The following is a 13,287-nucleotide window of genomic DNA, read 5'->3' as shown; positions in this document are numbered from 1 at the left end:
GTCCTGGTGCTCTGGGTGGCGCCGCCAGCCACCGATGCTCAAGGCGGGATAAGGGGGAAGGGAGTGGGGGGGTTGGATAAAGGGCAGGGGAGTTCAGGGTGGTGGTCAGGGGGCGGGCGTGTGGATAGGGGTCAGGGCTGTCAGAGGGCGGGGAACAGGGGGGTTGAATGGGGGTAGGGTTCCCCAGCGGGCAGTCAGGAAGGAGAGGGGGGGTTGGATGGGGCGGCAGGCAGAGGTTCCGGGGGCAATCAGGGGACAGGGAGAAGGGGTGGTTGGATGGGGCAGGGGTCCCGGGGGGGCAGTCAGGCATGAGAGGAGGGGTTGGATGGGGTGGCGGGAGGCAGTCGGGGGGAGGGGTTCTGGGAGTGGTCAGGTGACAGGGAGGAAGGGGGGGTTGGATGGGGCAGGAGGCTGTCAGGGGGCAAGAAGCAGGAGGGGTCGGATGGGGGTGGGGGCCGAGCCATGCCACGCCTGACTGTTTGGGGAGGCACAGCCTCTCCTAACCGGCCCTCCATACAATTTCAGAAACCCAATGAGGCACTCAGGCCAAAAAGTTTGCCCGCCCTGCCTTAGATTCTTGGAATTTTCATAATAAAGTTCCAGGTTAGTGGGAACTGCTAGATGCTTTGCACTTTTGAAAATCTGAACACTTGTTTAGGTACCTCACTATGGATTTAGGAAGCTCTTATTTTAAAAAAATGTTGACCTGGAAGTGCTGGGCAAGAGCACTGCCGTTTGAGAACCTTCCTTTGCACTAAACTGCATGGTGTGTATATAAGTGCTGTAGCCGTGGGTTTACAGCTATTCCACCTTTAAAGCACTTTTCTCCCTTAATACTGGCTTTTAATGGCAGGATTATAAGCACTGAATATTTACTAGAACTAGAAGGCTGGTGACAGGAGTTAATCAGTCACTCTCTGCTGCATTACTCTCTGGAGAGCTGCCAGCAGACCAAATAAGATGGTGATCCAGAGTAGGCGGCTCTGGCACACACATGGATGAACCTAGGATTACCTTTACCTGCAGATTCTAGATACTGCTCTCCTGTGTTGCTGAGGAAAGCCAGTGGAAAGTGTAGTAGAATTGGAGACTGGAGGTAGATTGGACTGACATGTAAAAGTGTGCACATACACCTCCACCCCAAGGGACCTGGTCAGCTAGAACAGGGATGCTGGTGATATGCGTGAGATCACTCTACTACATTGCTGGCAGAAGCTAGTGGAAGATAATGATAATATGCACCTGGCACTGGACTGACAAATGCATCACCTGTGGGAGCAGGAAGGAATGTAGATTAGTACAGGAGCCTCAGGCTGCCTAAGAGCAAGTTCAACAAGTTCTTATTACTGAAAATCCAATTAATTTGAAGTTCTCAGCAATTCATGAGCGAAAATTCTCGCACGGAAAGCTTTGTGGTGTGGAGAAGAGTGATCCTAGGCCTGCTCTCTTGGATGGACGTACAGAACACTGGAGCTAGAATGCAGTGCTGCAGCAGTCCAGCAGAGTAGACTGAATTCAACAGTGGAAGAAAGAGAGGAGGAAAAAGCCCAAACTGCGTTCACTGTGGCCAAATGAACCCATCAGATACATAAATCATGCCCAGATCATTGTATGCCTATGCATGAGAAATGCCTACTAAAATTAATAGGAGATACATGCCACTACTAAAAAAATAGGTTTCTAAAATTATAATTAAAATAATTTGCAAAAGTTTTCATTATGACATTGTGACTCCGTTTTTTGTTAGCAGTTAGCAATAAGAAATCCAAGGTACCACCAAACAATTCAATCAAGTTGACATTACTTTCTGCTTTATTAATTTTCATAGTAGGTTTTCTATAATTTCAAATGCTAGTCTAGTTTATGGTGCAGTTTTTTAGCTTTTATTACAAGTTTTGCATCCTGAAATTATTTGCATTTAAAGAAAGTTAAACAAAAACACAACCACTATCAGTCAGCTGTTTGCTTTAGGATATAGGGTTCCAATTTCACTAGAAACAAGGACTATTTTAATTTCACATGTGTTGAGGATTTGTCTCCAAATATACTTAACACACACTATTTCATAAATGTAAAGAACCACACATCAGTAGAAACTAGTCTTACAGTAGAGACAAGTTCTCTTAACATTGAAACTTGAATTTTCTAATTTGTAAAAAAAATTGGTCCACATACAAAGTAAAATGGGTATATACAGGTTTAATCAGAGCAAATGCTTTCTTTTTATTCAGTTCCAGTTGTAGCGCTCTCTTGGAGGTAAATCATAATGTGTTCTCTCTTCCTCTTCAGGTCTGTAATCTAGTGGCAAACCATAATTGTAATCAACTGTTACAATGGGTAATCTTTTGCCTTGCTCCATATCTCTTGTAAATTCACCTTGAAAAGGTTTCCTTTCATAATCAGTTGAATCATCTTCCTGGTGTATGGATGAGGACAGATGCATTGTGCGTGAAGAATATGGCGCAAATCTGTTTTTTCCCCCTCTGTTAAATTCATCTGAAGGACGTGTTCTCCTATTATCTTCAGGACAGCTAGGCCGATTACTATAATAAAACCAAATATTAACCATACAATTCTTAGATATACAATATTTCATTAATGATAATTGGCTCGCATTAAACTCTAAAATGGTGTACCTTCAAAAAGAAATTATAGGTAAGTAATTTACCCTTTAGTATACTGGAAATGGAAAAGGTCATCCAGCTCCAAATTCTTTCCTTTTTATGCTTCATCTTAATACTACATTGCAACTTCATTACTCTCCTCAATACCCTTCTTTGTTCTTAGAGACAAATTTACCTAGGTATTGCTAACTTATTTGTATTTGTAATATTTGCCTTCTTTTGAATTAAGTTGACTACCCTTTCTGTAAGGTAGTTCTACCAGGAGTTCCCTATTTATTAATAATTTCTTCACTTTTGGATCATGTTTCTAGTTTTTAAGACCCTAAATAATGTGAAAAAAAAATCAACATCAACGTTATCTTTCCTTTGGAATACATAATAGTAGCACTCTACTGCATGTTCTCTATTGCAATAATATTGTTCCTATGATATGGTGACTTAGGATCTAATAAGTACCATATATGCCATATGGTAAAGGGTGTAATCACACACCCACACCCTTACCATATATACATACAATTGTTTTGTATTCCATCTCTCTGGTCACAACAAATTTGTAATGGTGAGAATGATTAACCACTGGAACAATTTACCAACGGGTGTGATGGATTTTCTATCACTGACAACTTTTAAATCAAGATTGGATGTTTTTCTAAAAGATATGGTCTAGGAATTATTTTGGGGGAGTTCTATTGCCTGTAAGGGCATCAGACTAGATGATCACAATGCTCCCTTTTGGCTTTAAAATCTATGAATTTAGCATATATACCATATCTTGGCTCTTTGCTCCCAGCGTAAGTTATAGTATTTCATATTTACCTTCTTTGTACTGCATTTGCCACCTGCTGATCCAATTACCTACATCAGAGGTTCTCAAACTGTGTCATAGCATGGACTACATTTTTAAACAGAGAAACTGCCTTGTGAAACACCTCCCTCATATTCACATAGAACACAGCCCCCTCCGTCCTATTTGTGATTACATCATCCCAATTGTTCACATAGAAACGTAACAGCCAAAATGAATTCAGTGTAACTTTTGCAGCATTTAATGCAATGTAGCAGCTAGAAACAAAGAGGATGACCAGCACTCCAACAACCACATTTAGGAACCACTGATCTAACCAATCCAAGTATTTTTGTATCTGGTTTCACTGTCCCTCATAATTTGCTCATTTTCAGGTTCAATATCACCTGCAGATTTTGAGAATTCTGGTTCTAATCCTGTAAAATACTTATGCAAGTGAGTAATTCCATCAACTGGTGTTAATGTTAGTTAGAGGATTAGAACTCAGCAAATTATGAGGGAATATGAAACCAGATTCACAAGATTTGGATTATTTAGGTCAGTCATGTCCTAACTGTGGTCCTTGGAATGCAGGTGTTCTCTGATTCTAACTAGCTAGTTTGCAGGTTTGGGACTTTGGTGTCAATATTACACATTCAAATCACGTACACAAATTAAAAAGGGTCTTCTATCAGATTCTAAATAACTTTCATGGTCTGGTCCAACTCCCAGAAAGTCAATGGAAAGACTCCTACTGATTCTTCTGGTGTTTGGATTGGACCCTCAGTGCCGATGATTTGAGCTGTGCGCTACATGACAGCAGGATGGAAGAACTTCAAAGAAGAATATATCCCAAGTTTTTATTTTGCTTTAAGAATGAGTTCACCATGTAGGGACTGTTAAATAATTTCTAGTTAAAAAATATGATTGCATTAATGAGCATCAGTGTTATGAAACAAACATAATTTGCTGCACATTAAACTCAGGATTTTGTTTTTTGCCAATTAATTTGATGCCTGTAATAAAAAAAAAAAAACCAGACATCTGGCATAAGACTATATATGTATAAAATATGCTTTTGTTCCTTTACAATGGAATGATTTGTGAAAACCATGCTACCAGGAATAAGGATTTTCCAGTGATAGTCAGAGTACGTACTTCAAAATCCTGATTTTCAGACCCATGTGCAACTTTATTGTCTCTGGTATCTAAAATTCTGCTAACAAGTACCATGTATTATAATGTCTCATCCATTATCAGATATAATTATACACATGCATGAATTTCATAATACATTTCCATTATAAATTGCTTATATTGCAGTTTAGCGAGAACAAATATCTAGTTTGACAACAGCACATCCAATTTACATTTCTATGGTCATGATGGCAGAGGGATGGTAATGTGTAGAGGGGTACGTAGATTGATATGCAATATATGAACGCTGGATATTTACCTGTAACTTCTACTGAAATCATCATTATCAGATCCGTAATCTCTGTGACGTGAAGGAGAAGAAGAAAAGTGAGGTTCTGGTAAATTTTCATGGGAGGAAAATGACCGATTTCTGAAAGAAACAAAAGAATTACACACTAGTCTTTCTTAACATGTAAAATAATTCACTAATTCTAGTGAAAGTTCTTTTAGATTTTTTTTTAAAAAAGTAACCAAAACTAGTTAGCATGGAAGGAATGTCTTAGTTATATAAGTGAGAGTATGATTATTATTTTAGTAATATCAAAATTATAAAGTCTCAGAAGAATGATCTAATATCCCTAATTGTTTAAATTGTGTAAATCAAAAGTGAAGGATAGAAATAAGTCTTTAAAATTTATTTAAGTATTTGGGAGTGCTATAATTTAACAGTGTAAAGAATATTACTGCAAATTTTATGTCAAAGGTTTTACTTTTGAACCCAGCGGTCCGGAAGGGGGCCCAGGGCCCAGCTTTCCCCCCCCCCCCCTCGTCGGCCCTGTTTAGCCGGTCTGCCCTTGCTGGGGGGGCCTGAAAAAAATCCAGGCCTGGCTCCCCCCCCCTCGTTGGCCCTGTTTAGCCAGTCCACCCTTGCTGGGGGGCCCGAAAATTTTTTTTCACCGGGGCCCGAACCCGCTCTCGGCGGCCCTGTTAACAAGGTGAGTATTTGTTTTAGAGAGTCATCAAGGATTTACAGTTCTTAAATGAGAGGTTCGCTAGCAGACATTACTTATGAAATAAGCAACTGAAATCCAACATTTCCTCACTGCTTTCCTGATTACCTCAACTTGGTTAAAGGGATTAACATAATATCATATTACCTTCAATCCTGAGGACTGATTTTCAGATGCAAAACCTCTTCACTATAAAATGAAGTGAGATGAAGCATTTTGTCTCAAGTTGATTCTGAGCAGTTACTGGAAATGTGCTTTAATTTAATTCAGCTCTCTAATTTAAGAAAGTACAGAAATACTCTGGAGATGACAGTTTCCCAACCTTAGGGCCTGATTCTGCAAACCCTTACATGAGTAAAAGGAGGGAAAAAATCTAACTAATTGCTCATTATCCTAAAAATGTCATATAATAATATGCTGAGGAACAACACTTGCTACTCCCTAAATCTGATGTAACAGCAAAACAATACTTCACCTGTCTGAACACCATTCACGTGGCAAGTCGTCATGGTCATGAAAAGGTTGCAGTCTTTGTCCATGCCCCTTATTAACAAAATCAAAATCTTTCAACTGTGTCTGTTCCTGTAAGTCATCATAAGCTTGATTGTCATGAAAAGGTCTGCGCCTTTGTCCAGGACCCCTATTATCAAAATCTTTCAATTGCATCTCTGTTTGTAAATCATTGTGAGGCTGATGGTCATGAAAAGGTCTCAGCCTATGCCCACGGCCCCTATTAACAAATTCAAAATCTCCCAACTGCATCTGTGGTTGTAAGTCATCATGCGTTTGGTAGTCGTGAAAAGGTCTCAGCCTTTGCCCGGGCCCCTTGTTGATGAAATCTAAATCCTTCAACTGCATCTGTGCCTGAAATTCATCATGAGACTGGTGGTCATGGAAAAGCCTTCGCCTCTGCCCACGACCTCTGTTAACAAAGTCAAAATCTTCCAGCTGCATGTCATCCTGTAAGTCACTGTGAGATGGGTGATCAGGAAAGGGTCTCTGCCTTTGTCCACGGCCTCTATTAACATACTCAAAGTCTCTTGACTGCATGTCTCCCTGTAAGTCATCATGAAACTGGTGGCCATGAAAAGGTCTCAGTCTTTGTCCAGGCCCTTTGTTACTGAAATCGAGATCTTTCAGCTGCATGTCTTCTTGATAGTCATCATAAAACTGGTGGTCAGGAAAAGGTCTTCGCCTTTGTCCGGGTCCCCTGTTGTAGTCCCAATCTCTCATTTGCATTGGCGCTTGTAAATCATCCTGAGATTGGTGGTCATGAAATGGTCTTCGTCTTTGTCCAGGTCCCTTGTTAATGAAATCAAAATCTCTCAACTGTATCTGTCCTTGTAAATCATTGTGAGAGTGGTCATCATCATAAATTCTTAATCTTTTCCCCGGCCTGTGAAGAAAATTAATATTTTTAAACAGCTTATTTGCATTTATGTTATAAATATTTCAAGTTAGCCATCCAAACAAAGTAGCATTTTTTAAACTACTCAGGATTGAGAATGAAGGACATTATCACTCAAATATATAAAGGTACTAATATATTAACAGTCTAAACATAGTATATATTATATGTATTCTATAACCGTGTCCAGTGGCGTAGCCAGGTTCTAAGTGCAGGGGGAGCAAACATAAAAAAGGCGCCCCCCCTTGGCTCCTCCTCTGGCCACGCCCCCCCATGGCTCCTCCTCCGGCCGCTCCGCGCCCCCCCTTGGCTGGCTCCTCCAGCTGCGCCGCGCTGCGCCCCCCCCCCCCCGGCTCCTCCGGCCACGCTGCGCCCCCCCTCGGAGGGGCTCGGTCGGGGGGAGGCCGGGCACGGGGAAGGGGTGGCTGGCCGGCGCTACTCGCTTCTCCCGGGAGCTGGGGGGAGCGGAGCAGTGGGGCAGGCAGCAGCTGGTGAGATCCCCTCTCCCTGGCAGCTTCCTGCTTCCCTCGGCCCGGGCAGCCCAGCATTTTTTTCAAAAGCGGCGCCTGCCCGCCAGCTGCGGAGCGCTCAGCCGCCAAGTCCTGATGTTGGGGCCGCGCTGAGCATGGGGCACGATGGCCGAGGAGCCGGCCCCTTCACTCCTCCAGCCGCGCCTGCTGCCTCCCCCCAATGGCTCCTCCGGAGTCTGGCTGTGCTGCCTGCCCCCCCCCTTGCCTGCAGGAGCCCAGCGCCGGCCCGGCAGGCGCCGCTTTTGAAAAATGTGCTGAGGGGAAGCGGCTGCTTCCCCTGAACCCCCCTAGCTACGCTCCTGACCGTGTCTCTTTCACCAACAGAAGCTGATCCAATAAAAGATATTACTTCACCTCAACCACCTTGTCTTTCTAATAATATTATAAAACATATTATATTGTCAAGACCAGGGGTTCTCAAACTAGGGGTCATGACCGTGAGGTTATTACATGGGAGGTCACAAGCTGCCAGCCTCCACCCCCCAAACCCTGTTTCGCCTCCAGCATTTATAATAGTGTTAAATGTAAAAAAGTGTTTTTAATTTATAAGGGGGGGGGGTCGCACTCAGAGGCTTGCTGTGTGAAAGGGGTCACCAATACAAAAGTTTGAGAACTACTGGTCAAGACTGTGAAAACCACTATAATTCCATATCACCTTTTTAAGAGACAAGCAAACCCAAAATAACCCCACAGAAAACTAACACCACAAACTACTGTACTAGAATGTTATCAAGGAACAGGAGATACAATACATGTCTCTTCCAAAACCAAAGGATAAAAACTTTTACCGCATAAAAATTGCCCCAGTGAATCCAAAGTACTTGGAACGGAAGACATCCTGTCCTAATATTCCCTTGCTTCATCTTTTTATCACAACCTTAATTTAATTTAATTTAAAACAGGTATACTGAATTATTAGTACTGAAAATAGAACAGAATACCAATGTAACTATTCCAATAGTTATCTTTCACATTACATTTTTTAAAAATGTCATATTTTTGCCAATTACCCAGGAAAATCTTCATTTGGGAACCTATCTACAGGTCCTTCCATCACATTTGGTGGGGGTATAATATCTTCATCAGGATCCCATACATCCATTCCAAGATTACTAGGGAAAATAAAAGCATTTAATATAAAATTTCCTTTATTAAAAATACCGTTGAAAGAAAGTATGTACATTTTTTTCCAGTTGTGGAAATAAATTGACATTATGGGAGTGCTGGAAAGCTAGGGAATCATAGAAGTGTAGGACTGGAAGGGACCTCAAGACAGGACCTCAAGTCCAGTCCCCTTCGCTCAAGACAGGACTATGTGTACATTTGGGAGAATTTCAGTTTATTTTTTTCTGAAGAGGCTGATAGAAAAAGGCAAAGAAAATACTTCACTGACATATGACTCGTTGACAGTTGGGGTGAAGCCCCGTGGTTATTTGCAAAATTGTCCCTCAACTACTTCACCCCTTCCCATATGAAAGTATACATGATAGTGATTAGTACAGAAAAGTTTCCCTATTTACATTCTCATAATACAGGAACAAGGGACATTTAGTGAAACTGAATGGCCAAAAAAATTTAATTAAAAAAACAACAGAGCTTACAACTTCACTGCTACAATGATATCATAAAGGCAAAAGAGTTTTGTAGAATAGATGGATTAGAATGACATCTACAGTTACATTAGATTGGATTTTTTTAAAAAATAAGGAATATAAACCCTCATGCTTCAAGACATAAGTCTGCTACAGGGGCTAGGAAGAATCTTCCCTTCTGGGCCCAGTCTGCTACAGGGTCTGTTGCATCTTCCTCTGAAATATCTGGTATTGGCCACTGATAGAAACAAGACAGCAGGCTAGATAGACCACAGGTCTGATCTGGAATGGCAATCCCCTATGCAGCATATCCGGAAAGGTTAATAGATCCAGACTCTGGCAGGCTAAGAGGAGAGAGTGAATTCCAGAGTTAAGGGGCCCTCACTAATAATTTTTTGCCAGCTGCTCCCTACCATTCATAACTCTGCTGAACGCACCTAAGGAAGTAGGACACAACAACAGAAGAATTTAATTAAAAAAATCAACTTTAAAAGAAAACCCTTTGCATGATGTACATTTATAAGACTTTATAATATAAAACCTAAGGGGAAAATTACACTTCATACCATTCATAACAGAAGTCTTCAAAGATAAGCACTCTTTGTGTAAAGTGTAATAAGAGAGGTCAATATGTGCTTAATAGGACAAGAGACATTTTAAATATGACCCAAGCATTGAAAATGCAAGGAACTGCACTTGACAACTTCAATTATGTAATTTAAAGCCTTTGCCTACCTTCTCATTGGCTGAGTTCTGAGATCTGTTAGATATACAAGACCATCCATACGATGACCTCTAGCATCACCAAAAGCTGAAGAAAATTGTAAAAAGATTAGTGTGTGCAGTTAAACATGCTTGGAACACAGCTGCATATAATGTGGTCAATCGGGGCTCCATGTAAACCGTGGCATAATAAAACCGTGGCATGTAAAACTTGAAATAAGTTCACTATTGATTCCTGTGACTCAATTTTAAATTGCAGCAGACTGCACAAACATTTTTGCAGCAAACTGTTTTCCAACTGTAACTATTGCAGTTGCTACTTATGATTGCACCAATACACAAAAACCTTCAAAACCAATAATGGGGTTGGAGGAAGGGAACTGTCCTCTTGATGTGGTTCAGATCTGATGGTGCCCAAATACTGCCAGGCATGGAAGCAGCAGCAGGAAGGATTTATCTGTGGGAACCTGTGCAGGAGTTACGTATGAGGTAGCTGTCACAGAAGCACTGTAGACACAGAGCCCCATGTTTTGTTCAAGTTCTAGGAAATACCTTGAATTGCTGTCTCTGGATCCCAACCTTCAACATCAATAAGGTATCTGACAAAAAACATGGCTGAATTATTATAAAGGTATAGATTATGACTGATATAAACATACTATTCTAATGAAAAAAATTATGTGAATTTTCATGTAATACTTGCCTACATATAAGGTAGCCAGTTCTATTAATTCCATTGGTACAATGAACGCCAATGAGTTTATCTATTACAAAGGAAAAAAATGTGAAAAAACAAAAATACCATAAAATAATTAGTGCAAAACAGAAAGAAGCCATTTATTGTTTACACTAAAGCAGTTTCAGTGAGCATGTTTGCTGTTTGCAAAATTATTATTATTAAGCCTGTACACACCAGGATATACATCCAGAATTTATGTTCTTCCTGCTGGATTTGTAGCAGCAGTTAACTCAATGCTTCCCACTTCCCAACCTCTTGGAACCTAAACTAGTCCAGGCAGGGCACAGAAAAAAGAAGGGGGAAACTGGTGATAAGAAAAGCTGCCTGACTAGATAACCATCAACCGCACTGTGATAAGGAAACTGAATCAAGTAACTGGAACAAAACATGACTGACTTTGAGGGCAAATTTAAACCAAACTTACTTTCACAAGGAGTTCACTTACAGATTCTCCTGAACCCTTCCAAAAGCAAAAACACTGAAGTCAGCCTGGCAGCCTACTGGTAATGAAATGCACTACTAGAGGGATCCAAGCACAGGCGTCTAAATTTGGTCCATTACTCCTGGGATGGCAGATGCCTGAGGCATTGTGGAGGCAATGCATTTAGCTTCTTGCTTTGTATTGCCATCTCCAGTCAACTCAGGAGTGGCACTTACAGACTTTGGAGACAGCTGTGTCTCTTCATCCAGTTGTAAACTAGGAAGTTGGGGTTCTGACCAACATTCAGAACAAAACATTCCGACCCAAAGGGTCCCTGAAGGAATGCCTTTGTCACATCCAAATCATTAGATTATGCAGGAAGGAAACTCCCTACACTTCAGCTCATAAGCCAAAAACAGCAACCAAGGAGCCAGAACATTAACTACTGGGATAAGAAAAAACCATCTCATAATACCATTCTTCTTTTCCAACACTTCAAATTTGGGCCCTGGTTTCTGAGATTTACGTCCACCTGCAAACTGGCTATCCACAACAGAACCATACATCTTATCTGAGGTAGAGCAGTGCAACTTTGGCAATGGAAATTTTCTGACACAAACCATTACAGAGCTATCACAGTAAGAAACCAGGACTTGGTCAACAGAGCAGTCTCCTGAATCAGGCACACAGCTGAATGACTCTCAGCTGCCAGTAAAGATTTGTTCCAGAAGATGCTGAACTGAGTTGTGCAAGAGCCTCCAATACTAAGGGAAAGATAAAAAGAGCTACACATGTAGGTTGTAGCAGGATGTGTGCAACGAGTTCTTCCATGCATAGAGCTGTCACACCAGCCTGGGGAGAACTGTGTAACAGCTCTGCACAAACACTATGTAAACTCCCAACCACCTCTATAACTGTATCATGTTCTTAAAGAATTACTATCTTCATGAGAGCAAAGGAGTATCCAGCTGCCATCAAAATATCTTGACATGATGCCCCGTAGCTACTGAACTTTATAACCGATTAACTAAATGACATCTTCATGCTCTTGAGCTATCTCCTTGACTCCTAATTCAGAGAACTGAAGGTCACACTACTAAGTGGTTCTGCTATGAAGTAGAGGGTGGAGATCAGACAGGAGGCTATCACATTACATGCCTTCAACAGGGTAAGGCTACCTCACGGATCACAATGAAAGAAGAAAAAGTATGATCAGAAAATCCCTGACTGTGTCCAATTACAAAAACACAGAAAGCGTTATGAAAAGTATTACTTATTATACACAGAACTATGCCAGTGGCTCCCAAGCTGTGGTCTGTGAACCAGCAGTGATCCATGAAGTGCCTGCTGGTCACATGGGCTAGCTCTCCTTGTTCTCAGCTGGCACATCACATTAAATACAGCTAAAAATATGACACTATTAGGAAGGCAGTCCATGTAATAAATGCTGTAGCTAACATGAGCATTTTGGAGTGGCAAAAGGGATAGGAGATAGTCCACGAGATTATGAAGTTACGAAACTGGATCACACTATGAAAAAGTTTGAGAAACCTGACCTGTAGAAGTGAACATCTATTGTGATTAATAAATCATACATTTAAGATTTAAGTAACATTTTGGTCTTTTATAGCATTAAAGATGCTGTTAATTACCATTTCCTGCATTTTCCCAAAGGAACTTTCTGACCCATTTTTTGAATTGTAGAATAGTAGCATTATCGGGGACTTCAAGTCCAACAGTATACAGTTTCTTATACTGCACACTTTTAGGTAAATCCTAGCAACAAGGAGAAAAAAATAGCAACAATCATTAGTCATTAAAATCTTGTACCACCATAAAACTTACAAACAATATATAAAAAACCCCAGATGTAAGTCACTGGTTCAAATCTGTATCAGTAGTGATTGAAAATGATCATTTTGTAGTTATATTAGAAAAGCTGTACTCACAAAAACTGCCATAGCAAATAGCCCTTTTGTTGGGAAGAGTCAATCTCAAGCAAAGAGATCTAGGTTTGCAATGGAGACGGAACTACCCCTTTCAATACCTCCTGGTCACAGTAGATGCACACTGGTTGGACTGATGAGGGAAGCTTGTACTGCCATCCAAATCCTCTTCATGAAGAGTATCAAGCTTCACCTCCTCTCCCTTACTTATTTTATCCCATTATAGTGTATATTCAAGGGTCTACATTTAGTAACACATGCTTCTATTTACTCTTGCACAGAGCACATTAAATGGATACTCCCAATTACAATGTAAAGAATTTTTTTTTTCAATCAGTGTAGAGTTAACCTGTGGAATCTATTCATAAAT

The 13,287-nt window shown here is 40.8% G+C and overlaps 1 protein-coding gene across 1 annotated transcript in view; it reads right to left on the bottom strand.

The window, feature by feature from the left end:
• Positions 1–1,792: 1,792 nt before the first annotated feature.
• The window catches only part of LOC135881119 (uncharacterized), a 31,486-nt gene continuing 19,991 nt past the window's right edge, over positions 1,793–13,287 (bottom strand). The window contains exons 5-12 of the mRNA XM_065407633.1: positions 12,624–12,747; positions 10,519–10,575; positions 10,364–10,426; positions 9,824–9,899; positions 8,507–8,608; positions 6,034–6,954; positions 4,868–4,978; positions 1,793–2,543 (exon numbers count right to left, since the gene is read on the bottom strand). Coding sequence (XP_065263705.1) covers positions 2,228–2,543; positions 4,868–4,978; positions 6,034–6,954; positions 8,507–8,608; positions 9,824–9,899; positions 10,364–10,426; positions 10,519–10,575; positions 12,624–12,747 — 1,770 coding nt within the window. The 3' untranslated portion in view covers positions 1,793–2,227. The remainder of the gene's footprint in view (positions 2,544–4,867; positions 4,979–6,033; positions 6,955–8,506; positions 8,609–9,823; positions 9,900–10,363; positions 10,427–10,518; positions 10,576–12,623; positions 12,748–13,287) is intronic.

This window comes from Emys orbicularis, chromosome 7, assembly GCF_028017835.1.
Source record: "Emys orbicularis isolate rEmyOrb1 chromosome 7, rEmyOrb1.hap1, whole genome shotgun sequence".
NCBI classification, from domain to species: domain Eukaryota; kingdom Metazoa; phylum Chordata; order Testudines; family Emydidae; genus Emys; species Emys orbicularis.
This window is presented reverse-complemented; position numbering and strand designations above follow the sequence as displayed.